Source organism: Hippoglossus hippoglossus, chromosome 1 (assembly GCF_009819705.1).
Source record: "Hippoglossus hippoglossus isolate fHipHip1 chromosome 1, fHipHip1.pri, whole genome shotgun sequence".
NCBI classification, from domain to species: domain Eukaryota; kingdom Metazoa; phylum Chordata; class Actinopteri; order Pleuronectiformes; family Pleuronectidae; genus Hippoglossus; species Hippoglossus hippoglossus.
The window spans coordinates 22,520,848-22,548,610 of NC_047151.1; the positions used below are offsets into that span (position 1 = coordinate 22,520,848).

Consider the following 27,763-nt stretch of genomic DNA (forward strand, 5'->3'; position numbering starts at 1 on the left):
GCACCTCCCCTCACACATGGTTGCTCCTGAGTGACATCACTGCTGATACAGGAAGTGTTGGGGCGTTAGCTCCTTTAACACATGGTGGGAAAGGTGAGTTCCAAAGAAAAAGAGATTAATGAAAAACTGAACTTTTAAACATGAACTATACTTAACTATACTTGTCTGGTTTTATTTACTAATTATGGTATATGGGCTGTAACATATTTTGTTCTCATCCACTTTGTCACACAGAAGGTTAAAATCCAGTTTATTTCTCTTTTCATGTGTCTTATGTTTCTTTTAGGTTTAATCTTAGGTCCTCTCCACACAAATGAGGATATTTTGCCCTAAAACTACGATTTTTACAGTGCAGATTTTAAAAATGTATGTTTATAAAACTGAATATTTCGGAAACACTGATGTCACAGCTTACTTTGTGCATGCCCATTGTTGCTTTGTGTTATGATGCACCATGTCGGCCATGTACCGGTGGACAGGAGAATAAGCTCAGTGAGAATGCTCACGTTCTTCTCTGGTATTTGACGAATCGTTGATAGATAGATTTATACTTTATTGTTCCCGACAGAAATTTAGGACTTTATCGCCACCTACTGGCCCGGCATGCTTGTTTGTAGTGGATTTGTGTTCTCATCCCGATGGAGGCTTATTTAAAAAAAAAAAAATCCGGTCATGAAGAGTCATTTGATCCTTTGTTAATATAGATATGTTGATTATAGCAGCACTGAAGTTCTTCCAGTGCTCAACCACCACCTTCAGTCAGATACTGAAATGATTGGAGGTTCCCACATCACGGCAGGACCCGCTGCTGAGGATGCCTGCCAGGTGTGAACCTATATTTAGAGACATACTGGGCACGACTGACTGGGAGACTAGAGAGATGCAGCACCACATCCTGGTGGGATTACATCTCCCATCTGCCCCGAGATTTCCTACTCTGGATTCTGCCAGTGTGGAACTGGGTATATTTTACTGTGAGAAAAGGGGAAATCAGGGCTGCTCCACTTCCACCTGGCTCTCCTTCCTGCAGCCATAAAAAATGCCCCTTCTATTGTCTATTGTTTGCTGTGCACACAAATCACCTCTCATAAACACTGTACACTACCCAGATTTTTTTTTCCATTGTATTTCCAAACAAGCTCACCTTTTGTTACATAAGAGGGTATTATTGGTCACGCAGGGGAAAACCAGATGTATTTGTGTTGCGTTTTTTTTATGATTGTTCTGTGTTCCAGCCCGTCTTGTGCGTTTGTGCCTGTTTGTATGAATTGTGAGGACACTGACAAATGTGTGTCTTTACCTTTATTGTCTTTAATATCCACTGCAGCCTGGGCCTCCAGCAGCAGAGAGATCAGCTCCTTGTTGCCGCTCAGAGCAGCATGGTGCAGCGGTGACAACCTTCACACAGACACAGATTATGTATAAAAATACACATATTCATAAATGTGGTGTAAAACCAGTGGACAACTTTGCTGAAATAATCTTCAGCGTATAGAGCAGCTCCGCCCCTCCGCTCTGTTTGAGCGACGGGAGGGGGCAAATGACCTACTTCCATTATTTTAGCAATCTCTCTACCCCCGAGCTGAGCGTACTCTCAGCGCGCCTGTGTGTGTGAGTGTGTGTGTGTCTGTGTCTAATGGATCCCTGGTGAATTTTGAGGGCCAGGCCCCGGAGTCAAATCAACGAATCAACAGTCATTACACAAAGAGTTGGGTCCAATTATCTGATTCCAATCAACATAATAAAAAGATCTTTGTAATCTGATGGAGCCAAACGCAGCATCATCGCAAACCAAGCATGTGCACACAGAAAATAGCTCAACCAATCGTGGAGTCTAAAAATAGCCAGAATCCATAGCTGTCCATTCAGAGTTAATGCAGGAACAGTTCTGAGCAAATTAAAAGCTGAGAAATGTTGGCTTTGCTCTAAGGTAATAAGGCGGTGGATCTGAGCTCCTCGGCTGGCTTCATGTTTCAAAGACCCGTTTAAGCAGCGGATAATGTGTATTGTGATATGGTTGATTTGGTTTATTGAGCGTAAACAGAGATTTCTTTCAGCCTGGCCCTGTCAGTTGGACGATCAAAAACGTGGCCTCGGCTGCAGGGGAAAAAATCTCCTGGATTAATTGGAGTTTGGTGAGTTTTGAGGATGTTTCCTGTCTCGTGGATTAAATCTAACATCTCTGTTGGAGGGACGGGTTTTTCTACACCGGTGGATCCCAAACTGTCTCTTACTCGTAATCCTTTAAAATGAGTTGGTGTCTACTCGTGACCTTATCTCACCTCAGGCGGACGACAGTGGATGTGATTTGTGCCCTGATCACACCGACCAACACATTTCTTTTCAGTCTCAGGTTGTATTTAAAGGATTTTTAGAGGCTGAGAATAAAAATATATTTATCAGTGATTAATTTCCGACATCATACAGTTTGGGAACGACTGCCTTTAACATCGTGTCCCACAAAATGAAATAGTGAGTAAATTGGAGCAAGTCTAATGCAATATTAGCTTAAGGATCCAGCTGCTATGTTAATCAGAGTGTGTCACGAACACACAAATGCCCGGACCACATGGGCCAAGACGTCCAAAAAAAAGTTGTAGTGGTGAAACATTTGTCAAGGGTTGAGAGATGTAGCCAAAAATGATATCACAATAAAAATGTTCATATCGGTTCATACTGATAGTTATCACGATAAATGTCACGTTATTATTTTTTTTAAGTTTAAAGACATATTTTTGCTCCGAAGTGAAGGTTTTAGTTTTAAACTTTATAAACATGACAACACTTGATAATCGGCTAAATATTTTATAAATCTGAGGTGGCTCAATTTTATATATTGATATATTTTGAACCTTTGCTATATTGATGAAAATTATATTATGATGATGATTGATAATGTTTCATTGCCCAGCTCTAGTTAAACATGAATATAACTTAAATTACTTTGCAAATGACATTGTGCTGCTAATAAAATGGACCTCATAAAAGGTTTATAATCACTTATTCAGTAGAATTAATTAGACTTTTACTAAATAATGCAGCCCTTAGATCCTCATAATGAACAATACAATCTACGGACCTTGTGTTCAGTCTCACCGCAATAACATTGCAAACATGTGTAATCTAATTAGTAAAAACAATAATTCTGTCAGACAGAATGATTTGAAAAAGGATGCAGTGAAGAGAATAAGCCACAAAAACCCAAGAGTAAAAGGATGTGGATTGATGTCAGGAGAACATGAAACATGTGGTGCTCCCTCACCCATCTGCATCCTGGATATTGACATTCACCCTCTTTGCTGCTCCAAGGAGCTCTGAAACAGAAAGAGGAAACAGAGAGCGAGAGGATTAAGGGGGAGAAACTAAACTGCTTACAATCCAAATTTAAACCTCATCAGAATTCAGTGATTAATGTATTCTGTCCTTGTACTTTCACTTCCTGCAGGTGGGCTTGACAGCTACGCTTTTACACCTGTGAGCGCTCACGAGCAACCCGCTGCCTTTCAAACCGTTTTTTCACCGCAACAACAAAAGAAGGTCAAGAAGAAGTGACAAGGTAAAGGAGACAAAGAAAATCTTCCTGGGAAACTCCACAGGAGAAGAACATCTGAGATAACAGCTGCAAAGGAAATATTAGAGTTGCATAAAGAAATCTGAAAATCATTTGATTCTTGATTGAGATTTACTCCTGGAAACAAACCTGCGTGAACAGCAAAAACATGAATGACTTTGATTTAACAGTTGTTTGATTCCCATATTAAATATTCATCGGTATGTTTAAGAGATTAAGGAGGTTGACGTGAAACTATTTTGTTTAAAGTAGAATTTCAGATGCATATAATCAAACACAGTATTAATTTTGTCGACTAACTCTGAAATAAAAGTGTTAGCTTTAGCATTTTTTGTGGCCTTGTGGACTTTCTTGCTCTTTTCTTTACATCTGCATCAGCCACTGACTTTTCAAATTTCAGATTATTATAATTATTATTATTCATGAGACATTCGGTATTTAAATTCTCCATTGAATTCAGCGAATCATGGACAACCCAAGTATTTTTGTGCATAAAAATCACAATTTCAGATACATTTTCTGTTTATCAATGAATCAATTAACCATAACAGTCTGATCTCTGTCCTACATTGTGTATATTTATATCTTGTTTGGGTATATATATATATATATATATATATATATATATAAACATATATATATATATGATTATGTCTGTGATTATGCAAACGTGCATGTCTTTGCATGTGATAACCTTGATCTTTGACTGAAGCGTCAGAACGATGAAGACGCCAGACAACAGGAAGAAGAACGTGCACAACAACACATTACGACACACGCAGTCCGAAAATGACACAGAGAAAGCGGCTTGTTTGTCTCTCTTCCACCAGTTTATTTATTTATTTTTTTTGGTCAAACCCTCATAATCCACAGGCCGTAATCTGTAGCTGTCCTGTAATCTGGGGAAAAGCTCCTCTTTCTCTCTGCAGCATCTCTCTACACTTCATCCCTTCATCCATCTCTCACACTCTAATTTCCCCCTGTAATTTGCTAAAGAGTGTGCGCTGATTGGTCGTTCAGCTCGTTTCTGTTTACACTCAGACATGGTTCCGCTGCGTGTGTGCCTGTTTGTGTGGACGTGTAGGTTCCCCCCCTATCTGTCTTTGATTAAAAAAATAAGAACCATCCGCCCCCCCCCCCCCCCCCCCCCCCCCCCCCCCCCCCCCCCGGCGGATGAATCTGTGAGCACTGATATGTGTGTCACCATCAGACTGTCACCGAGCCACATGACACCAAACCTGCACACAAACTCATAACGAAACCCAACACCCACAATTATTACACCCACTGTTTCCTTTTAGATGATCCTCCTTTTACTACGAGAAGGCAGGAGTGAGACATCATTTAATAATGCTCCCCTTCTGACCCAAAACCGTGATATGTATATTTAATGAAATACTAGCTGAGGGAGGCAACTGACAGAAACCAGCTCACTCTGCTCTTTAACGATTCATCCTTTCTTTTGGTTGACGAGTCACAGTGATTCATGTCAGAACAGATTTTCACATTAAAAACTTGTATCACTGCCTGAATGTGGTGCTTACAATTTCAGATTTATGGATTCTCCCTCTGAAACGAACTGTTTGGAGCATTACCATAATGTTTATGTGATGGGGTTTATATTTTTTAAAATAATTTTAGGCATTATACTGCAACTGAGCCCATGTTGCCATGGGAACTCCCAAATGTGCCATTCTCACAGACTGTCGATCACTTAGCAGTGAAAAACAATTTCCCTCGTGTTTCATCTGTTTTACAAATTATTTGGACACGAAATCGCATCATTCACCTTCAATTTGAAACCTTTCAAACTTAATATCGGAAAGAATTAAAAACAGGCTGTTAGCTACTGGCTGACAAAGCAGCCTTCAGTGGAACAGGGGATTCACAAATCTCACGGGAGGTGAGACGGGGGATTTTTCAAGGATTCTCATTACCAGACATGTTCTTAGGTCCAGTTCCCATCACCTCCGACTTTGCCTGTCAACCTGCATTTAGAGTTTCAGGGAAACGTGTGGCCTGGAAAAAAATGCACCGACATTCTCACCGTATTTTCTCCTGTTTTCAGACGAATACAGATATGTTGAAGTTACTCAGGGTCACAGTACGCTAACGGTCAAGGAAAGGTGTAAAGCTGTGGCTGAGGTAGAGCGGGTTGGACACAAACCAGAAGGTCGGAGGTGCGATCCCCGGCTCCTCCGTTCCACAGGCCTAAGTGTTCTTGAGTAAGACTGAATGATGTGCGAATGGGTGGATGTGACTTGTGGGGTAAAGTGCTTTGAGTGGTCGTTAAGTCAAGAACATTCTCAATATAATGTGGTCCTTTGAACTTCTACTATTAGTTTGTGGTAATGAAAATTGAATAATAAAATTGCTGGTACGCTAACGTTAATGTTTAAGTCAGTGGTGACTGTAACTTCTCATAGTTCACTAGTTTCACAGTGAACCTTATGAAGACGAGTTACCAGCTGCTGAAAGTTTATTAAACATCAAACTTTAAAAAGTGGATTTTCCACAGATGTTAACTCAGTAGTGGAAAGTGGAAAGGAGACTCTCACTACAGGTGTGAAAGATGACATGTTTGTCTACGTCATGGAAGTTTTCTGGAAGCTGGTGAAAGTAGAACTCAGGCAGCAGCTGATGATTCCTCACCAGTGTACATACCGTAATGAATATGTCATTTATTTGATGGACACCTTCATATCTTACCATCTCGTTCCAGTCCAGACTACGAGCTGAGCCAGCTGTTGCTCGTCTTTGAGCGTCGACAGACCGAAGCATTGTATAAAATACTTAGTGCCCATTTCAGTTGGTTGCAACATAAAAGAGATGCAATTACGATAACAAAAATATTCTCGTATCTCGAAGATAAAGAGTTTCTCTTTCAACAGAGCTGAAGATAAGGAAACCATTAGCAAATGGTTTAGGAACGTCCCTTTCTTTTTTGTCAAACAGGCACTGGTTTCTAATGGCGTCTGTTTAAAGTGTCTCAAGCCGTTCTCAGACAACACCTGCAGGTAAAATCCAGAGAATTGGCTACAGAGTTTACCTGCAGGTCAGACATATTCACAAGGCGAGGGTGGCGCCTGGGAGGCAGCAGGAGATGATGTATAAATTCGGCTGATGAAAGCACAGTGTTTTTGTTCACAGCACATCGACCCTGGCACTGACCCTCATCACCAAAAGCTCTCGAATCTCATCTTCACGGTGGCGTATTTGTATATATATTTTTTTCTCAGTTATAAATCCGTCACTGTAGGAAACGTCTTCAACACGCCCACTCACTCGCTGTGAATCTTCCTGCTGTTTTCTCACATGGGCTCAGTGTGAATTTTTACTACTGGCAGAACAAGTTCCCGAAAATGTCTGAAGCAACTGACTCTTACATTTGCCCTCTCGCATAAAGCTTCCCAGAAGATATCAGGGAAACGTTCAGCAGCTATACAGATGTGAATCACGTGACAGACCGGTATTAGACAGCAAACTGCCATATTTAATAACCAACGGCTTTATTTATAAAATTATATATTGTTTATTAATGCTTCATAGATTAGTTATAACTCATAAATGAGAACACATGTTGGGTTGCCAGGTTGTGAAAAATCCTGCTCCAGCATGTCCCTGTGTTTTTCCTCTTTAGCTCCTGTTTGACCCTCTGGAAAATCTTTTATTCCCAGCGTATTCCCAGATTTGATGGATTGTTGTCGGACCATTTATCAATTATTTTTCAACATTTATCGGCAGCTGATTACCTTTTGCTGACAGCTTGAGAGAGCCATTACACAGAGCCATTACACACACGACTGAAAGTGAAGAACATGGTGCCCTTTGTCATTGACTTCCTAACTTTTGTAAGTTCAAATTTAATGGTTTCGGTGATGAATTTATGTGCTAGTGAAATGTCATGTTGAATCTGGCAACCCGGGAGTTATCACCTCCACCGAGGAGGTTATGATTGTGCCGCTGTCGATTAGATCGTTTGTTTGTTTGGACGGAACATGGGCCTAAAGGAATCCTCAAGTTTTGACGTTGATTCGGACAAACGGAATTTAGTTTCACTTACTTTATCATTGATAATGTGTTTTTTTTACATCTTCATACATTTCCCAGGGAGTAATTCGTGGATCTCGATGAAAACAATCCGGCACATTTATGAGCGTATGAAATTTGTTGCAGCTTGATTGACTTTAAGTGGACAGTTGGACTCTGGTGGAGTTTTGCACACTACTAAGCGCCATTTTAGTTGAACATACAATACGTAACTTCTCAATCAAAACAACAACAAAAGACCTATAGATCGATGATGTTGTGGCGCAGCGTGGGATCATGGGAGTTGTTGTCTTTACCACCATTTCCGTTGACAATTTGATGAAAATCTACCTGCGGCAACTCAGAAGTAAATCATGTTCACAGATTAGGTAAAGGTATTAAAAATGTATTAAAAATGCATCAAAAAACAATGAATAATCGTGATCCCTTACAAGTGACCAACAACAAGTGACCAATACAAACAGCCGTGTTTTTCCTTCATCAAGCGTTGTTTAACGCGGAAGTTAAAGCAGATATGACGCAATTAAAAGGCGTCGATTAAACGTTCTATTACCCTTATTAAAACTGTGGATTTCTAATATATAACACATACATTTCTGTTATATCTCTAACCTGATCTGTATAGCATCAGTAAACAATTTAACCTTCGATAAAGCCTCTGTGGGTCGTGTGTTACGTCCGTCTGTCAACCACTTCAATTGAATTGTGACATTTTGTTCAAAGCGACTAAACAACTACAAGACCTCCCTGTCACCTGCTACACGGCTGCTCCAGCTCCATTAAAATACTGTTAGGAATACAAACCCAGGCAGCCGCCACATGACTAACACCTCATGTGTCAAGTGTATTTCTGTGCATGCTCTCCTGCGACTTTGTGTGTGTGTGTGTGTGTGTGTGTAGGCAGTGTTTATCCAGCAGAGAAACCTGGCTTCCTGCTTGATTATTCCGACACGTACCTGGATACACACACACACACACACACACACACACACACACACACACACACACACACACACACACACACACAATCACACACACACACACACACACACACACACACACACACACACACACACACACACACACACACACACACACACACACACACACACACACACACACACACACACACACACACACACACTTTCTCTAACTCACCCTTTAACCTCTCCACATCACTTCCTGTCTCTTTATCTTCCCACATCCATATCTCAGTGTGTCCCCCCCTCCTGTCCGGCGCTCCTCTCTCTCTCGTTCCTCACCCTCGTCTCCCTCGTCTCCCTCATCCTCACCCTAGCCCTCCACCCACCTCCCCCCTTTTCTCTTTTGTCAGTGTGCAGTGGACTGAGCGCTCAGAGCTGATCTGTTCTGGCATTTGAGGAGAAGCATTTTTCTTTTCCATGGCACTGCTGGAATGTTCAGAGACAAACACGAGAGGAGAGGATGGAGAGACTTTAGAGCTGGAGAGAGGAAAAGGAGGAGGAGAGCTGCAGAGGTGAGAGGGGAGGTGCAAACGAGGTAAGGAGAGGAGATGAGGAGAGGAGAGTGTGAATCGTATAAGGGAGGAGGGCATATAGGAGGTAAGGAGAGGAAACTGGAGGGAAAAAAGGGGGATGTGATCGAAGAGGAGGAAACGAGAGAAGTGTAAACAGAAAAAAGGGAGAGGGGACGAGAATAAGAGGAGATGAGGAGGCAGGAAAAGAGGAGGAGAGGAGAGGAGGCCTTGTGGTGAAATGGAGGAGGAGGAGAGCGGTTTCTAGGCTGTAATTGAAACCTAATTATCACCTCAAGTCCCAGCTGACTCCACGTCAAACACACATGCATGTGCACAAGCTCGAGCGCCGCCACGTATGTGCACGCGTGTGCACTCGCAGACAGTCATCACATTATTACCACCAACATCTGGCATCTTCACACACCAATAATCCCCCTGTCCCGAGAGCAGTGTAGGACCTTCCACCTCTCTCTCTCTCTCTCTCTCTCTCTCACACACACACACACACACACTCAAATACACACTCACTAATACACACATCCTCCCTGGCCTGCACGCCCATATTTTTGTGCATCCCCGCACACTTGGGCTACACACAACTGCGGTGAATTGTGGGAAATGGGGTGACAAGCATTCCTAATTTCCAATTACATTTTGCTGACTGCTCTCACACACGTGCAACGTCATCACTATCACACTCTCAACGTCATAGCACACAAACAAACACGCACACGCACACACACGCACACACACGCACTTTCCCTGTCGTCAAATTGTCCCTGTCTTATTAACCGTAAAGATGATGATGAAAAGGCATCAACACGTAGAGATATAGAGATACAGTTCAGAGAGAGAGAGATGTGGAGACAGAGATGGAGACACATGCAGTGCACCATTCAGGCTGAATGGCATCACATCAGATTTAGGCTGCACTGTCCTGACCTGGTAACGTGTGTGTGCGCGTGTGCGTGCGTGCCTGCCTGCCTGCACTCCTGCACATCATGAGTGTGTGTGTGTGTGTGTGTGTCAGGAGGATGGACAGATACTGACTGGCTTTCCCCGGCCGTGGTCTCTGTAGGAGCCGCTGTGCTGTCAGCAAGTCCTCGGTCTTCACGGCCTGGAGCAGCTCCTGGTCCTTCCCCATGTCCCCTCCGTCCCGCCGCAGTCCCGCTCCCTGGTCCCGCTCTCTTCCTCTGAGCGCCCCTCTCTCCTCCGTTAATCCGCTGCTACATCCTGCCGCCGCTCCGGGGCCGGGCCTCCCGCTGGAGCTGAGGCGCGGAGGGACGGGATGCTGCTGCCCGGGGGGACCGTGGGGGGATGCTCCGATTCGGCCAGGAGGTCCAGCGCACAGCGTCCCGCCTCTGTGTCCCTCCGCCCGGTGCCACACCGACCGCTCCTCGCGCTCTGCCGGGAGGATGCTGTGGAACAGATTCCACGGATCCGATCCGCGTGACGGTTTCACCGGGTCTACGTGCGTCCCGTTCCGCTCCGTGCGCGAGAAGAGGAGAGAGAAGGATGGAGCTCGAGCGCCCTCCTACATGTTGGGTCAAATCTGAAATCTCACGAGCGCTCAGTCTGCCGCCGCGGACCAGCTCGCGCCAGCTCCAGAGCGCGTGCACACACACACACACACACACACACACACACACACACACACACACACACACACGCACACACACGCACGCACGCACACACGCACTTGAACGTGCACGCTCACACACGCACGCTCACTGTCACACAAGATGACATCACATAAACACGAGCTGCTCGCGCACTCCAGTTGTTGTAATCCCGGTGCGCGTGTCGTGCGCGCGTGCTGGAGAGGTCGTTTGACATGGTCATAATCATGTCGCGTGCGGGGGGGGGGCGAGGGTGCACTCACAGCACGGGACAGTGGAGGACACATGGGACTGCGGATCTGAAATAATCGTACAAGTAATCAAGTACGTCTCTTAACAATATTTGCGTAGTGAAAGGTGTATACAAGTACATATTGTGTATTTGTATTTTATTCATTTATTCATTTGCCTCTTTTATTCTCTTCTCTGCTTCATTCTGACTTGTCTGCTGCTGTAACAAGTTTGAGGTTCAATATTCTTATCTTGTCTTGTAATGGTTTAACTCACTTCTATTAAACTAAACTGTATCTATTCATATGTGCACTAAACTGGAAGATAATATAAAATACATTGTTTATTCTCCTGCTTGTATTCTTTTATTTCAATCTTTTTTTAAACCTTGGGTTTTTTCATATATATGTTTATATATGTAAGAATATTAAATTGTTATTTTAAATCTATATCTCTTTATATATCTTTATCTCTCTCACTTTAAACTGACCGTGTGTCTACGTGTTGATACCTTTACTTCAACATCTTTAAGGTTAATAAGACAGAGATAATTTGAGGACAGGGATTGTGTGTGTGTGTGTGTGTGTGTGTGTGTGTGTGTGTGTGTGTGTGTGTGTGTGTGTGTGTGTGTGTGTGTCCCTGGTGCTGGGCTAATTTAAGCTAAAGGGGCCACTACCACTCAGATTTAGAACAGGAAGTAGAACAAATGACAGATGACCAATTTCGATGTGACAAAAAGTGTTAATGTGCAAGTTTAAACTTTGCAAGCTGGGTGAACCCAGGGCCCAAATGAATGGTGAACCCAAATTAAGTCCCCCTTCTTAGTTTGGTTGGAGTTTAAATGAATTATAAATGAATTGGCGGATATGCCCTGAATCCACTCAAACAGTTGAAACAAGAGTAATGTACCGATGATATATTTCAAAACAGTATAAGCAAATGAGTTGATTTTATACATTTGGAATTCAAGTCATGTTTTACTCATCATAATCACAATAACAGATATTCGGGCCAGTGGTTTCTCCTTCAGTTGTACAAAAGTGAAGCAAAAATATCTCGGACATGGATGTCTTTTGCTTTTTATGTCCTTTGCAGCCAGATCGTGATCGTGGATTGGAGTCGCGGCATCACGACACACATGCTCGACCAATCAGGAGTCAGTCTCTGTTATTTCACCCTGTTATTATAACATCAAATAACTCACTAAACTAGAATGATCACACAAATGAACACTACCTAAAATGATACAAGCCATCTCAGAAAAAAACACTATTTGATGTGCATTTAGACTATTTACATTGCTCTGAATGTGTCATGGAGGCATTCGCTACAAGTGTTTCCCATATACGTACACGATGAAAAGGTTATTTCTGACAGAATGATCTTTTAAAAGAAATAATCAACTGTGCCACGTAAACTCTTGTGTCATTTTGATAATGTGTGCAAAGAACCCTTGAACAAGTTGCAGATGCAACAAACTGCCTTTCTGATATTTATAATTACAAAAAAGGTTAAATAACACAAATATATACATCATCTACACCTTAGAGGGTCGTGGGGGCTGAGGCCAATTCCCCCTTAAAAAGTCGACGGCTTCAATATAGATACAAACAACCATTCGCTTTGTCAGTTAAAGGTTCAGTGTGTAGTATTTAGTGACATCTAGTGGTGAAGTTGCATGTTGCAGCTGAATACCCCTCACCTCACCCTCCCCTTCCAGGTAGCCTTCAGTTGTCAATAAAAACTCAGTCCAGTCCGGGCAACTGTAAAAAAAAAAAGAAGCATGGCGGGCACCGTTGAGAGGACCCGCTCTCGATGTTAATATAAAGCATTTAAATATATAGGGCCCATTCTAGAGTAAAGATAACAACAATTCGTACAATTAAGATGAAACACACTCGTGAAATTCGTGAAGGATTATTTTACATTCAATTTCTGCCACTAGATCCCTTTCACCTCCCTCGCATGTTGGCACACAGAGAAAATACAAACGGCCAAACTGTCGTTCAAACCCCTACTTTTCTTGCTGTGAGGTGAGGGTGCAAACCACTGTGCCCCATTGCCGGGCCAACACACAAATACAGAATGTTTATTTTTTAACGTACAAAACCCAAACAACAATCTTGATGCAGCAACAGGCCCTGGGTCCACACGTGCGTCTATGTACAGTGCGGGTACGCGTGAAGATAGTTTCTAACTTGACGGCTCAGTCCAGGTAAGCTGCCTATATTCTCCGCTCCGTACGTACGAACAAACGCCCTCCTGCACGTCTGCCTCAGGCTCTCTGGACGCTGCCGCCGATAGGGCACCGTCAGCTTGCAGGATGAGCTGGTGTAGTAGGTGAGCAGAGCGAACAGGGACGGATACTTCTTCTGGCTGCCTTGCAGACTGAAGAGGAGGTCGTTCAGCTGGACGCGGACGCTCGTCGGGCCGTCCTCGCTTTGGTAACTCAGGGTGAAGAAGACGTCCGGCTGGCCGCTGTCTCTGAAAGAAGACGCCACCACACTGTCACTCTGTACACATCCACTGTAGTTTATTCTAGTTGTGCAATACCAGTTATCACAGCCGGTCAGAACTTAAAAAGAAGACAAATAAATAAATAAACCTAGGAATACACAACAATTACTTAAAATAGCTGATTAAGTGCACGTTAAAGTGATGTTTTACTCGTGGGACTTTCCCGTGCGACACATTACCAAACTGCTGACATTTTAGCGATAGCTTTGCGGTTAAGAGGTGATTCCAGGAAAAGAAAATTGTTGCTCTAACTCAACTACAACTAATATACTTTGCAGACGTGGTATCGATTTGTGTCAATGCTGATGCTTGACCTTGTATTTTCAACAGTATCAGAGGGATTTGTGATGCTGGTATCAGTGTGGGAACATCTCTTGGTATTATATTATAATGTATTAATTATATAATATTTACTATCAATACAATATATTCATATAATATATTATAATGTTGTGTAAATAATGCACTGCCTCTTAAATCAAGTCCGTGTCTTTCTGTTATGATGCAGTAACTGTCTGGTTCACACTACTAATACTGATAAGTTATAATTGTATTTAGGATGAGCAAACTCTCTCTCTCTCTCTCTCTCTCTCTCTCTCTCTCTCTCTCTCTCCCGTTGACCGTCCATTTGTTTGGAATTAGGGCAAAAGTTTGTTTTTTTGCAGATAAAACTGGACTTTGTCTGTCCTCTCCAACACAGGGTGGAATTGGAGTGAGTGTCTTACTGGCCACTGTGAACCGGAGGAACCATTAGATTTATGTAAAATCAGCCTAACTGTTCAAATAACAGTACCTGCTAAGTTATAAATATTTTATATCGTAAATTGAGGGCTATTTCACTTTACTTTAAAACATTTTACATTATTCTATTTATTTTCGATTAATTTAAACTTTATTTAACCGAACAAGTCTATGTTAGTTGGGCAGCGTCTTTTGCACAGTTTATCTTGGCAACACAGAAAGATAAAACAACTGTATAACTCTGACAGAGGAGTGTGTGAGTGGTGAGTTACCTGATAAGGAAGGTGCCCAGTAATGAGTGTGTCAGTATTTCGTGCGCCTCCTCCATGGTCATCGGCCCCCAGTAGTAGCCACTTTGTCTGAGCTGCAGGTACGTGCTTTTCACCAGTTTGTACTCTGCATGGCTGCTGAACGGACGCAGGTGTGTGGGCAAACAGTCGGCGCCGTCTCCGGTAACCAGCTACAGGAGAAAAGGAAGTAATGAGTCAGCCTGATAATGATAATCATCAAGTACAGACCGCACAGTGTAGGCACTCAACGAGTTCACCCTCCCAGGCTCCATACAGGCTGCTGTACCTGCAGACGCTACTCAGGGATGGGAAAGAGTATAACAAAAAGGATTTTTACTAAAAATGATTCTAGAGTTTAGTTTGTATAGATTCCTAGAATATATTGAATCTTATAGGTCATCAATTTGATGTAAAATTATGCTATTAATCAGACTAGAAGGTTCCGATGTGAACCTTCAGACTCCAACGATGAACTCAGACATTCAAAAATTTTTAAGGCTTAGTTTCCAGACAGTGACAGAGATCGTCACAACGCAGACATTTGGTGAGGGGAAGTCGTGTGTTTAATGAAAACAGTGATGTGATGTGTCATCAGCAGTGATGAGTTTTATCCTTCTCAACAAAGTAGATGAATCACATTTAGTTTTTTCCAGCACATTTATATTATATGTTTCATTTGTGGTTGTATTCTTACAAGTAGATTAAATAATCCCACACACAATTGTCTAGTTCTTTGAGTAGAAATATAATATATAATAATATATAAGTGGTCTGATAATCTTAACTATTTATTATTCTCCACTCCTTTATCTGCATCTACACCAACATTTAAGTTTAGGTGGAAATCGGTTTAGCAGTTTTTGCATAATCCTGCAAACACAGGTGAGGTAATTATAGAATAAGTTACCATTATGCTATAGCAGTACATATAGTAGTTAATTCTTATTGGAAGTTGTGAGTACTTTTGGTACTTTAAGTATATCTTCATTTTTATACAACTAAATATATTTTGGATTTCCACACGGGGCCTTGTTATCCGAGTAAAACATCTGATTATTTCTTCCATCGCTGATATAAAGTTCATGAAATGAAATCCAGGTGTTTCATTTTTGACTTAACTCGCTCCAGACATCTGCCCACGCTTACTGACCTGGAGCCAGGGTTCAGGGTCTTCCTCTCCGTTGTTCCAGTGCAGCGACTCAAGCTGCCTCTCCTTCAACTCTTGGCAGGCTGGTCCGACGTGCTCTGGGTTCTGTTCGGGGCCGACAGGTTCTTCGGGGTGTTGACTCTGTGTCTCCGCTGCACACTTATCTTTTGGGCTTTGTTCAACTGGTTTATCCGGTTTGTCTCTGACCATCCTACACAGGAGAATCCTTCTCTTGACCATCGGTTGCACCATTTCCTCCACTTTTTGGCGGCAGGGCCTCCATCGCTGACACCGTCCTGGCTGATCATTTGCCGCTCAGACCGCTTTGCGACTCCATGTTGTTTAAACGACAGCTTGAGATTTGGAATCAGGATTCATCAACATTAGCACAAAGTGCCGGAGTGAAGCAGAGGCTGAAGAAGCTTCATCTGTTCACAGGAAAGAAAACAGACAATCGCAGTCAAAATCTATTTTTTTGATTTAGAAGAAGTTATTATGTTGAACTTGTGAACAAACAGTTGCTTTTTCCAAATGTTAATCATATTCACTCTCATCAAGCTGCTTTCCAAATACTGAGGGAAGTATCTGCTTCCTATGTTAAACACTTCATGTTCAACAGCTTGTCTCTGACTGGGTCCGTCTGTAGTTTGGCACTGAACAGGTCGTGCACACTGAGATCTTTCACTAAAAACAGACATTTCAATGTTCTGCTGCCGCAATAAACATTTGAAACGCGAGTTGAAATGACTGAAGTGATTATTGCCGTCACCATTCAACATGTCAATCATTTTCTACATTGATTAGTAATTTAGTCTCTAAAACATGAGAAAACTATGAAAATATGCCAATCGTGTTTTCAAGCATTTTACTGGAAAAATGACACATGATGAGCAAATTATCAAAGTAATTGGAGATGTTTTTTTTTTTAGCTTGTCTTATCAATTATTTGACTTATCTTTCTGCATTGAGCTTGAACTATATTGCTCTGTAAAGATTTGGCTGATAACTTTCTTTCGGTTCATGAATAGGAGCAACTATGTTCATGCTGCCATTTGTTACAATCACTTAGTATTGCTTTGGCTTCAGCCTGTGTGTGTGTGTGTGTGTGTGTGTGTGTGTGTGTGTGTGTGTGTGTGTGTGTGTGTGTGTGTGTGTGTGTGTGCGTGCCTAAGGCAGAGGATCATGTGGCTGACAATAACCCACATCAATGCGGTGTTAGATTACAATGATCGTAAAAAAAACCACTTTCACTTTCTTGTTCTCTTCGCATGACCCAGAAAAATATCAGACGTAAAGTACAAATACAATTTATGAAAAAAAAGTAGGTTATTATTATATGTATAATTTATTAGTATTTTTCTAGTTTTAGTATTAATATATAAGAATGTTTTTTGTTTGTCGTACCTTTTTCAGTTTTTATAAAGTCTGTATCTGTCTGCATGGTACTTTTATGTTAAATTTTGTGAAGAGAAGTACTTTATAAATAAAGTTTTTTCGATTGGATATATTATTTTTTCTAATTTTGTTATTATATATTATTTATTACTCAGACTCACAGTGATTTTACTTTATTATATGTAAATATCAGCTCCAGTTAAAAAAAAAAACTTTTCTAATATTTTTAGTGGAGCTTTGTCTCAACTCAAACCAGATGAGTTTAACTGTTGTCTGTTTACACTCTGTTGTGTAAATTCTCTTTCTCGGCTCAGTGCAGCTGTCAGTACCTCGACAGTGGATTTTCTCTTGTTATCATTCTTTTATCAAGATAACCACGCTTGATTTGAAATGAACCTGACGATTCCCGTGCAGCTGAAAGTCAGATTAAACGTCAGCACTTAAACCTCAGAGTGTTTCAATTCAGATCCAATGTGCTGCAGCTGAGAAACGACACTTCGAGAAATGCATGAGTTTCCCCACTATTGACGACCTGCACAGCTGTAAACATGATCAGAGAAAAGAGGAATATAAAATAAAAATCTAATTATTCTTCTTTTAGAAAACTTTCACATATGATATTTTAATTAGAGCTATTATTTAATACAAAAGCCCAATGATGCAGGGACTGATTTAAATCAAACATATATGAGTTGATGTATCTGTAGTTGTCATAACTTTTCACATCTGTAATTTCTCTGTGCATTTTTACTTTTCTTTAAAAACACACGTCAAACTCCCTCTGGTCAGCAACAGGTTGTTTTTAAAACTGTGCAATGACAATAAAATCATTGCACAGTTTTAAATAGTAAAAATCGAAATATGTTTGTAATGTGTCTGTATTAGTAGAGTTGCGTTCAGGAGAAATGTTTGTGTTCCTGGGTGAAGACATTTGCTCCTTTCGAGGATCAATGACGGAGCAACATGTTGACACCGGTGCGTACAGTGGCACAGACACGCATTAATGAATGAAGCCAGAACAAAGTGGACTAACCTGTGATACCTGGGAGTCGGAGCCTGGTTCAGGGTCATTCAGGAGCTCCGGCTTCTCTCCTGAACAGACTCACGGTTCATTTAGACTAGAAACATTTTTACTTTCTCTTTACATGGAGGTTGCAGGAGGAGGTGGAGAATGAGACGTGTCCGCGCCTCCAGCACTAGCGCAATAAAGGCGCGTGCGTAACGCCACAAAGCCGTACACGCGCTCAGCAGTTTTGCTTTCACTTCCGCGGATTCTCTGAAATCACGTGATCTGCAAGCAGTGTGTGTGAGGACTTGTTATGCCGTCTTTGTGAGGACCAGTGCCAACGTCAGACACACTGGGTGGCGGGTCAGAATACAGTTCATGTAGCTACAAAAAGTTTACATATTACTTTGGTTTAAGTACAAATAAATAGCCTTAAATGTACTCAAGTAAAAGTACTTGAAAAGTAACTTTTCTACTTGAGTAAAAGTAAGCACTTGCATTTAAAGTACAAGGGATATTCACCATCTTGTCTTATATGCTAAAGTATTACAAGTAAAAGTACTTGCTGTTTGGCCTATTCCCCAATGCAAAGCTGATATATTCACATAAACGATATAAAAGATCAATAACTGTGTCCACTGTTAGTCTATAATTATTAATGTTTACTGTTTAATACAAGACTCTGTCATTTTAAAGGTTGATTCCGGATCATGTTTTATCCTTTTGTTTGAAATCCTCCTCACGTTGCGATAGCCATCACTAAATAAACACGACCAAATCATGTCATTCAGTCCTGGTGCGCCTGTCTGTCCCTGTCCTGACCCGTCTGCCTGTGCACGCCCTGCTCGTGCTCTTCAGCTGAAGCAGGGACGATGGTCAGATGTTAGCGAGGGAGTCACGTACAGTCGGGTCCGAGCGCTCGTCAGGCAGTGCACGCTCATGTGTTTTGGCGGCGTAGCTTTGATGAGAGGCCCGATAGGACAGGTTGGGATGTGTCGGTCGTGCGGTGTAGCCGTCTCTTGCTAGCTTTTTCCAAGATTACTAACCCAAGCTTTAGTTAATTTCACTTTCACTTTGATAAAGAATGCTGCAGATGATGCAACTGGAAACATTGATATTCTAATTAATGGCTGAGTCTCAGCGGCGACTTCTTCCGAATCCATTTCCGGAGTTTCTTCACCAGTGAGGCTGCTGCTGCAGGAGGCCGGTTCTGATGTTACCTGCCCGATCCGATTGGATGAGATTCCTAAAAGTGAACATGTAATGCAAGGCTTTTTTGAATATGTAGTGAAGTAGAAAGTACACAGGTACTTTCTTGTATGAGACTAAGTGTACCAAAGTACCAAAACAACAAATCTACTTTAGTAAAGATACAAGTAAAATGTAATTTCTGTTTTGGGTAAATAAAGTTCTATGTTGATGAATTTATTTTATATGTTTTATTTTATTATTTTAGTGTAGGTCCCACCCTGAAGATAAAATATCCCTTTAATAACCTGAGAGAATTAAATACTTGAGGCAGCAAGTATTTGTTGTTATATTGTTATATTGTATATTGTTATTTGGCTTTCTTGAAGAAATTGTACTTTCTTGATTCTTCATGCACTTATTGTAAGTCGCTTTGGATAAAAGCGTCAGCTAAATGAAATGTAATGTAATGTAATTGTTGTTGCTGATGGTTCTTGGGAGCTAAGAGGAGGGGAGTCTCATTTTCATGCATCCGGGTTTTCTTACTGAAGAGTATGAGGGCCCAGGCACGAGGACAAACATGAGAGAGGAAGACATTTAGCATTTTTGCATTTTTCAGAATAAAGTCCAAACATTGAAGATAAAGTTGAAATACTATTTCATGAATAAAGTGAAAACATTGAGGATAACGTTGAGTCCTCTGGTTTGTCACATCCAGTTAGAGGAGTGACTGATTGCACACGTTTCTGAAATGGGTGCACATGTATACTTAATGTAACTGATAGCTGTTATCATTTCAATAAATAAATCTCATTCCTTTGTATTAAACATTGATTTAACAAACTTAGCAGAGTAAAAAAAAATCCATGAAGTTGCGCGATTAATGTTAATTCGACTTTATTCCCATCACTTTGACTTTTTTCTTGAAATGCAAAATGAAACAATTATCTTGCTCTTCTCTTTTTTTTGTTATGCCTCGCCCTCCTACTCGTCTGTGGTTTTGACTATATCAAACACAAAAACATGTCTCTGTATCAATGTGTACAAGCTCAGACATGATCTTTGTTGCATGCATGAATAATTCAGAGTGTTGTCATTATTCTGATCATTTTACAACACGACTTGTATATGAGTCTTAACTCGTTGCATGATTTTTGTCGTGAGTCTAACTCTCACTGGGTTCCGGTGCAACAGAATACGAGAAGAGACAGAAAATAAAATGAGGTTTGGTTACAGCTTCCTCAGCAGAGAATAGACTTGTGGCGAACAATTACACACACACACATGCACACACTTTGATGCCATGGCAACCAGCGTGACTTTGCATCATATCACTGAATAATGATAAGACAGTGCTGAACATTTGCACTTCATTTATTAACAAAACGATAAGCTGTCAAATGCTTTCACATTCACATTTAGTGTCCTGTCGTTTCCTGCAGTAAATTCAATCGTCACAGTTCTTATCTTTCAGGCCGTGGGGCTGGACGTTTCTTTTTTGCTTTGTCTGTGCATCATGTAGGCAGCTGCTGAAAGGACCAAGACTCCGTACGTAGCCAAGACGCACTGGAAGAGAGCAGAGAGGGACACAGTTCTGACTCCATCCGTGAACACTGTATCACATGTAACAGAGCCTGCGTGTGTATATGTGCGTGTTGCGTACATTTCGGCGTCCCTGCAGCGTGTAGCTGTTGAAGTATTTCCTCAAACCAGTCAGCTCCGAAGAAGCCGGGGCCTCGATGCCAAACAGCTGCCTCTGAAACACAAATACACACACGCACAATAAGAGGAAGCAGTATGGTTAAATAATCATCACATTTTACTGGAAGTGAGAGATAATACAAATAGAGAAAGAAGAATCCAATGTGAAAAATGAGAAGAAAAAAAACATTCAACCACAAAAACAGACACAATCATCAATTAATCACCAACATCAAGTACATGCCAGTTATAATGAAAGTGAAACCATCCAATTTAAATTATGGGAACATGAAACTTTAATTCTATAGAATCTCATTATATTATATACGAGAGCCTCCTCGCTGGTGTTTTTATAAAAATACTTTTATAACCACTAAAAACAAACCACATTTTTCTCTGTTATACTAATATATGTCAAACTTTCGCTTTCATACTAATATATGACCTGCAATGCAGACTTTGTAAGTTTTGTATTTTCCTTTTTGTGTTATATTTGGAATTGGTAATTTCTGGTGTCTTCCACACCCCATATGCATATTTAACATTTAATTTATGTATTTATTTTGTGTAAAGTAAAGTCGAGATACTGCAGTTGACAAGAAATGGAGTAATCATCAGTGACAGTTGAGACTCAAACACAAAAGAGAAGTTGAACATGTTGAAACCAGCAGTTTGACTGAGGGGCATCATGATGAGGCAGCGCTGCAGCGACACTCTGGTTTTTGGTCGAGTCTCATTCAACACGTCCTCTGACTGAGATTAAACTGAATTATTCATCGACCGGAACTCGGAGCTAATCACCCCGCACACCCAGAGAGCGGCCATTCTCCTCCAGCTCGCCACAGTACTTCTGGGTGATAAAAGCTTAAAGCTGTAATTCCCTTTGCTTCAGAGAGTTTTAAGTTTTTTCTTTTTAATGCATAAGATGCAAAAGCTATTAACGAATTATATGAATTCTCCAGCTGCCACAGAAATCCATTAGAGGTTGACTTTTTTTTTCTTCAAACTGCTGACGGGAAATTTAACTTTTTTATGACACTGACAGTATTTTAATCGTTCAAGTCTCTAAAATGAAAATAAATTATTTAAAGCTTATGTTGTTTTAATGGTTTAAATCTGAGGTCAGATAATAATAGTTATTTACAAAGCACTTTTCTTAACAGTCACAAAGTTGTATTCTTCTAGAAAACACAACAATAAACAAAAATAATTTAAATTTGGAAAGAAATGAAAGCTTTTTAAGAAGTGATCTATCCATCTATCCATTCTTACTTTCTTTCTTCCCTCCTTTCTATCTATCTTTCTAAGTTGTGTTAACAGCTTGTTTCTGCTGCCCCAACTGGCCAAAATTAAAAAATCAAGTGGTAGCAGGTTTCATGGTTACAGTGTATTTAGACTTATAAATATGATATGGAATAAATTGAATAAATAAATCCTTCCATGCCACAAAGTAATCTAAATTATTTTGAAATTACTTGAAACTTATTTTCTTACGCCTGCTCACATATCTTTGCACATCAATTTGCACAAATCATACGCATTACATATGTTCTAATATTGAGTAAAATGCAGCCGTTGGGCCATAGAACGTCTCTATTTTCTTACTGAGGTGTATTTGCTCTATTTAAATAATGTATAAGTTTCTTGCTGTGCTGCAATGTCACTTTCCCAGAGCGGAACTAATATCCATCACTTAATTTACTGCTGGGTGATTAACTGAATAATAGTTTATAATTTGATCGTGTATTTGATTTGTAAATTCTTAACGACATCTGTCCCACGAATGTTGTGGAGTACATATTCAGCTACAATATTCATGTGAGGTCGTCAATAAATTTATACAAAGCAGGAAAACTAAAATTGTACTATTAGTAGTACTAGTACCACTTTATGTAAAAGTATACTTATACTTCTACCTCTTTTTTAACCTAAATATGTTTATTGAGATTCTTTAACGATTATTCTTCACATCCTCGATCTATGTCATTGGAGCTTTTTGAAACATATAAGTAAAATACAAATGGAATACTTTAAATAACAAAACAACACCTGGAAAATAACTACCCCACTTGTAGTGGAGTAGATACATTCATTTACAAAAAGTGACAGTACCCAGATGCCTAAAAACTGTACTTGAGTAAAAGTACCTAGTTAAGAGATAAGATAAGATATAATAATCCTTCCCATAATATGGAACTTTGCAATATTACAGCAACAATACTTAAGTGTAAGGAAATATAACAAATATAGCAAAAGGAATGTATACATATATCTATATAGATATATATAGAATGAATATTGCACAGTTAAGAGATTTACTTTCCATTACGAGGGTATAATTAGGGTATTAGGGTATAACATCATGTTTACAAGATATATAAAACCGGAAATTGCATTGAATGTGTAACTTAAGGTAAAAAATGAATGTATTAGTGTATTAAAACATATCTGACTGATAGTATTTACAGTGTGATACTTTTATTTGACTCACTGAATATCTAGCACCAGCTGATGTCTGCAGACTGGACGTGCAGGGGTCGGATCTGTGGTCTTACCTTCACCTCAGTGATCAGATGACCGAAGCTGGTCAGAGGGATCCGCGTTTTCACAGGAGACGTCGGCATCTCTGCAAACACTTTGAATGAACTGGTCCCAGGTTTGATTCAAAGTGATATTTAGAGGCGGCAGACTGGTTTTTACTGGTGTTTAAAGGACGGACGAGACACTTACACAACTCTGTTATGGATGGACACGTGTGTTCTGACAGGAAGTGCGTCCTGACCAATCACGTGTCTCCATACAGAGTTCTGACCAATGGGCTGTGGTCTGGTGGGTGGGACTTTTTGACGTCAGTTCTCAGTTCCTGTCAGTCGTTCATTCGTTTATCCACTAGAGGGCGATAGATTAAAGTTTATCAAACAGGGAACGTCACCTTATATAAAACAGTTTTATTGATTTTAAAAATAAAACAGATTTATTTCATTTGTTGCTTTGGCCTTGTCTCTTTTTTTCACCATCAGCTAATAAGTTATGGAAGATTATAAACCTGTAAAACTCTGGTGGATAAAAATGATGTTCAAAAATAATTAAATGAACACAAACGGTTTTCTCCATTTGAACCAGTTAGTTTAGGGAGTTAATTACTATTTACCATTTGTAGCTGAGATAAATTACTTGTTCCTCTGTTTAGCTTCGTATCTGTGTGAATGCAAATCAGTAATAATATAGAAATCAATAAGTTAATAGATTGATTCACAATTTAATACATTTCAAGTCAAAGTCAACTTGTCAATTCTGCCACATGTACAAGACATAGACAGGAAATGACATCGCTCCCTGATCCCCAGTGTAAACATACAAGTAGACATATAAGCACTCAACATATAGATAGATAGATAGATAGATAGATAGATAGATAGATAGATAGATAGATAGATACTTCATCAGGTAATTCAGATATCCAGTAGCTCACACAGAGAGACACACATTAGACAAAGTACTCAAGTGGCATGTACTGCAAGTACACAACATAGTACGCAGTCAAAAGACACAGGGTAGATAGGATATGAGTGGTGCAAACCGGAATGGTGCAAAAATAGATTGGGCACTATTTGATGTAAAGGAAGCTGAACAAAAATAAATCACCAGAAAATCAGTAGAGTGTGAAAACAAGATGACAGTGATTGAGGTCTTTAAAGGTTTAGAGGTTACATCCTGTCCATCAAAATAGACATTTCTAATGAAGATAAAGGATTTGTGTTTGACAAGATGTGGGACCCTGTACTGAAGTTCTTTCCTAAGCAGGAGAATAACTTAAGATATTCTAGACCTACAGATAACAACCAATGGGAAGTCAATTAGCTTTACTTGGAGCTAAAGCAAGCTGTACCCCTTGCGACATGTAAGCCTTCACTCAACACAGCCCTCTGATTTCACCTGTGTAATTAGCTGTGACTCAGAGTGCAGAGAGTGCAGTGAATGTGGTGACATGAGGAGTCCTGTTGCATGCAGCTTATGAAGCCAGAGAGCAGATACAAGTGTTTTTCTTGGGTTTTGGGGCCATTTTGTTGTCACTGGAAATATAAAAAGCAGAAACGTCAGAAAGTCACAAAAAGTGACCAAATATGTTGGAGGATTTTATCTCTGTAAGGATGCTATTGTCAACATGACCCCCCAAAAAAGCCTAATACAGTCATTAACCAGGGATTAGAAACATGTCCTCCACTGTGTCCCGGCTGCTCAACATAAATAACAACAAAGAAGCTCCTGTTTGATCAGAAAGATTCAGCTTTGTTCGGTGATTTGCATTTGACAGTAACATGACTCTGGAACATGGGTCGAGAAAGAACCCATTGAATTTTGGCACTGATCCACTTTCTGTAACATTGTGACATCTTTGAAAAAAAAAACATTTTCAACAATTTCATGGACCAGGATGAAAAACAATTCAGGTATATTTAGGGGACTAATATTCATGAGTGTGAGCAATTGTGTGCAGCTTGATTAAATCTAAGTGGACTGTTGGGCCTTGGCAGAGGTGTGTGCTGGACTGAGTGTCACTCTGGTTCATGCACCTCTACAATCAATGCAGTGCAATACGTAAAGTCCTGCAGAGACAGGCCAGGAGCTTCAGTTAATCTTCTCATCAAACATCAGAATGGGGGAAAGATGTGATCTGAGTGACTTGATTGAGGAATGACATGACAAACAAAAAGCGTCCAGTGAGCAGCAACACTTTGTTGATGTGAGGTCAGCGAGCCACAACAGCAGATGAACCGCATCTTGTTCCACTCAGATCAGGAAGGAGCAGAAGTCTGAGGTTGCAGTGGACACAGGTTCAGTAAAAACAAACAGCTGAAGACTGAAAACATGCGTTTGGTCGGAGGAATCCCGATTTCTCGCAGGAGGCTGGAGATAGAGTCAGAATCCATGAACCCAACCTGCCTTGTGTCAACAGTCATGTGGTGTGTGGAATGTTTGCTTGGCACACTTTGGGCAACCTGACACCACCTTTCATCATTTGAATGTCACAACCTATCTGAGTACAGTTGCTCAGCATGTGCATAACGAATCTCTGCTTGTCTGACTGACATCTCTCATGGATGTGGATGTGGATGCCCGCATTTCACTTAAAAATCAACCTTGACAAGACCAAGCTTCTTTTCCTTCCAGGGAAGAGCTCTCCCACCCATGACCTGACTATCACCATCAAGAACTCTGTGGTAGTCCCCACCCAGACTGCAAGGAACCTGGGTGTGACACTCGACAGCCAACTCTCCCTAACCGCTACATTGCCGTTTTTTGTTGTTGTTTGTTTTTAGTTTTACATGGTCACCAATTTTCCCAGGAAATAATGAATCCTTAATCTCTGCCATATTTAGGGAGTTGATATCTCTGAGTACACTTTGGTGCAGCAGTGGACACAGGTTCATTAAAACGTTCCCAGTTAAAGACTGGGAACTTATATTTGGTCAGATGAATCTTAAATTTGTTCATGGAAGGCAGATAGTCAGAATGAAGAATCAACAGCACTGAATCCATGATGGTGTAATGGTGTGTGTGTTTTCTTGCCACATCTTGGGCAACTTGATACCAATTATTTTGCCATATCTGATGCATCACTTTATCACAGTGTCATAAAGCAAAAGTCTCAAACTGGTTTCATGATTCACTGAGTCGTCTCCTCATTTACCAGATCTGAATCCGATAGAAAACCTTGAATGTGGTAGAGGAGGAGATTGGCAGAATGAATGTGCAGCTGATACATCTGCAGAAATGATGTAATGCATAATGTCATCATGGATCTCAAAGGAACAACATCTCCATGAAAGCTCCCTCAGTAGTAGCATTGAGTTCCTCGTAATGTTCTCTGTGCGTGTATAAACCTGAAGCAGTGAAATGCTTATTTCCATTACTTTTTACTGGTGGAGGCATTTTTCATAATTGAGGCGATCACACCCATTTTCCATTTTAGGCTTGAAAACTACGCTCTGACACAGCCTGATTCTTCTCACTTCTGCCGCCACTGCCCATGTTTACTGCTGAACGGCAGCATTACCTCTGTGTTGGAGAGGATGTGTGCATTCTGGGGAAAAGCAAACAGGACTGTGATTAAGATTGGGATTAGGTTTAGAACAAGACTCGGCAGGTCGGCACAGAGTTCCCACAGCAGCTCTAACTGTGAATTTCTGCAGTGATCCTTTGCAGCGATGAGTAATTGATCATACAATCCCACAACACACTCTGTATAATGAACGGTATCTCGAAGGAAATCTGAAGGCAGCCGCTCTAAAACAATGAACCAGTGAGGTCGACTTTAATGAGAAATTTAAATATCACAAATGTGTCTCAAGTGGTTTTTACAATCTTAACAGTTCACAACTCCTTCGGTCCTGGATCCGACCCTCACAACCCTTTTGAATAAAAAAGCAAAATAAGGAAATGTGTGAAATGTCTTGAATTAGTAGTGTTGAAAAGTAACCACCTCTCATGTAGGTATAGCTGCATGATTTACTCAACTCAAGACCGCTCGGATTTTTCTTGCTACTACTTCATCAGTCCCAACACCAAGCACCAGCATTACACAGCTGAGACACCGGACCTGGCTCACAGTCGAGGTGAGAGGTGTGAAATCCCTCAAATCTCAAGTCCTGGATATCTGGGGCCGTTTGTGTGTAGTGTGTTGCAGTGTGTTGTGAGTGTGTTGTCAGTGTGTTTGCAGTGTGGTCGGTGTGTTGTCAGTGTGTTTGCAGTGTGGTCGGTGTGTTTGCAGTGTGTTGTCAGTGTGTTTGCAGTGTGTTGTCAGTGTGTTT

At 40.8% G+C, this 27,763-nt stretch overlaps 3 protein-coding genes across 5 annotated transcripts in view; all 3 read right to left on the reverse strand.

Annotated features, from left to right (window-relative positions):
• si:dkeyp-9d4.3 (caskin-1) overlaps positions 1–10,298 on the reverse strand; it is a 31,498-nt gene extending 21,200 nt beyond the window's left edge. For both annotated transcript variants that reach the window (XM_034590991.1, XM_034590982.1), the window contains exons 1-3: positions 10,167–10,298; positions 3,263–3,314; positions 1,301–1,398 (exon numbers count right to left, since the gene is read on the reverse strand). In XM_034590991.1, coding sequence (XP_034446882.1) covers positions 1,301–1,398; positions 3,263–3,314; positions 10,167–10,260 — 244 coding nt within the window. In that variant the 5' untranslated portion in view covers positions 10,261–10,298. The remainder of the gene's footprint in view (positions 1–1,300; positions 1,399–3,262; positions 3,315–10,166) is intronic.
• Positions 10,299–10,311: 13 nt separating this feature from the next.
• LOC117764958 (suppressor of cytokine signaling 1-like) lies at positions 10,312–18,227 on the reverse strand. 2 transcript variants are annotated; one of them, XM_034591143.1, is made up of 4 exons: positions 18,090–18,227; positions 15,665–16,089; positions 14,497–14,684; positions 13,005–13,450 (listed from the first exon to the last, which is right to left on the reverse strand). In XM_034591143.1, exons 2-4 carry the CDS (start codon positions 15,911–15,913, stop codon positions 13,126–13,128), a joined length of 762 nt encoding a protein of 253 aa, XP_034447034.1. In that variant the 5' UTR covers positions 15,914–16,089; positions 18,090–18,227; the 3' UTR covers positions 13,005–13,125. The 2 variants fall into 2 exon arrangements, with proteins under 2 accessions (XP_034447041.1, XP_034447034.1); XM_034591150.1 differs by lacking the exons at positions 13,005–13,450; positions 14,497–14,684 and adding an exon at positions 10,312–10,708.
• Positions 18,228–20,606: 2,379 nt separating this feature from the next.
• Positions 20,607–23,711, reverse strand: LOC117764990 (ATP synthase membrane subunit DAPIT, mitochondrial-like). Its single transcript, XM_034591181.1, has 3 exons — positions 23,507–23,711; positions 20,914–21,006; positions 20,607–20,816 (listed from the first exon to the last, which is right to left on the reverse strand). The coding sequence occupies exons 1-3, from the start codon at positions 23,573–23,575 to the stop codon at positions 20,721–20,723; spliced, it is 258 nt and encodes an 85-aa protein (XP_034447072.1). The 5' UTR covers positions 23,576–23,711; the 3' UTR covers positions 20,607–20,720.
• Between the last annotated feature and the right edge of the window lie 4,052 nt (positions 23,712–27,763).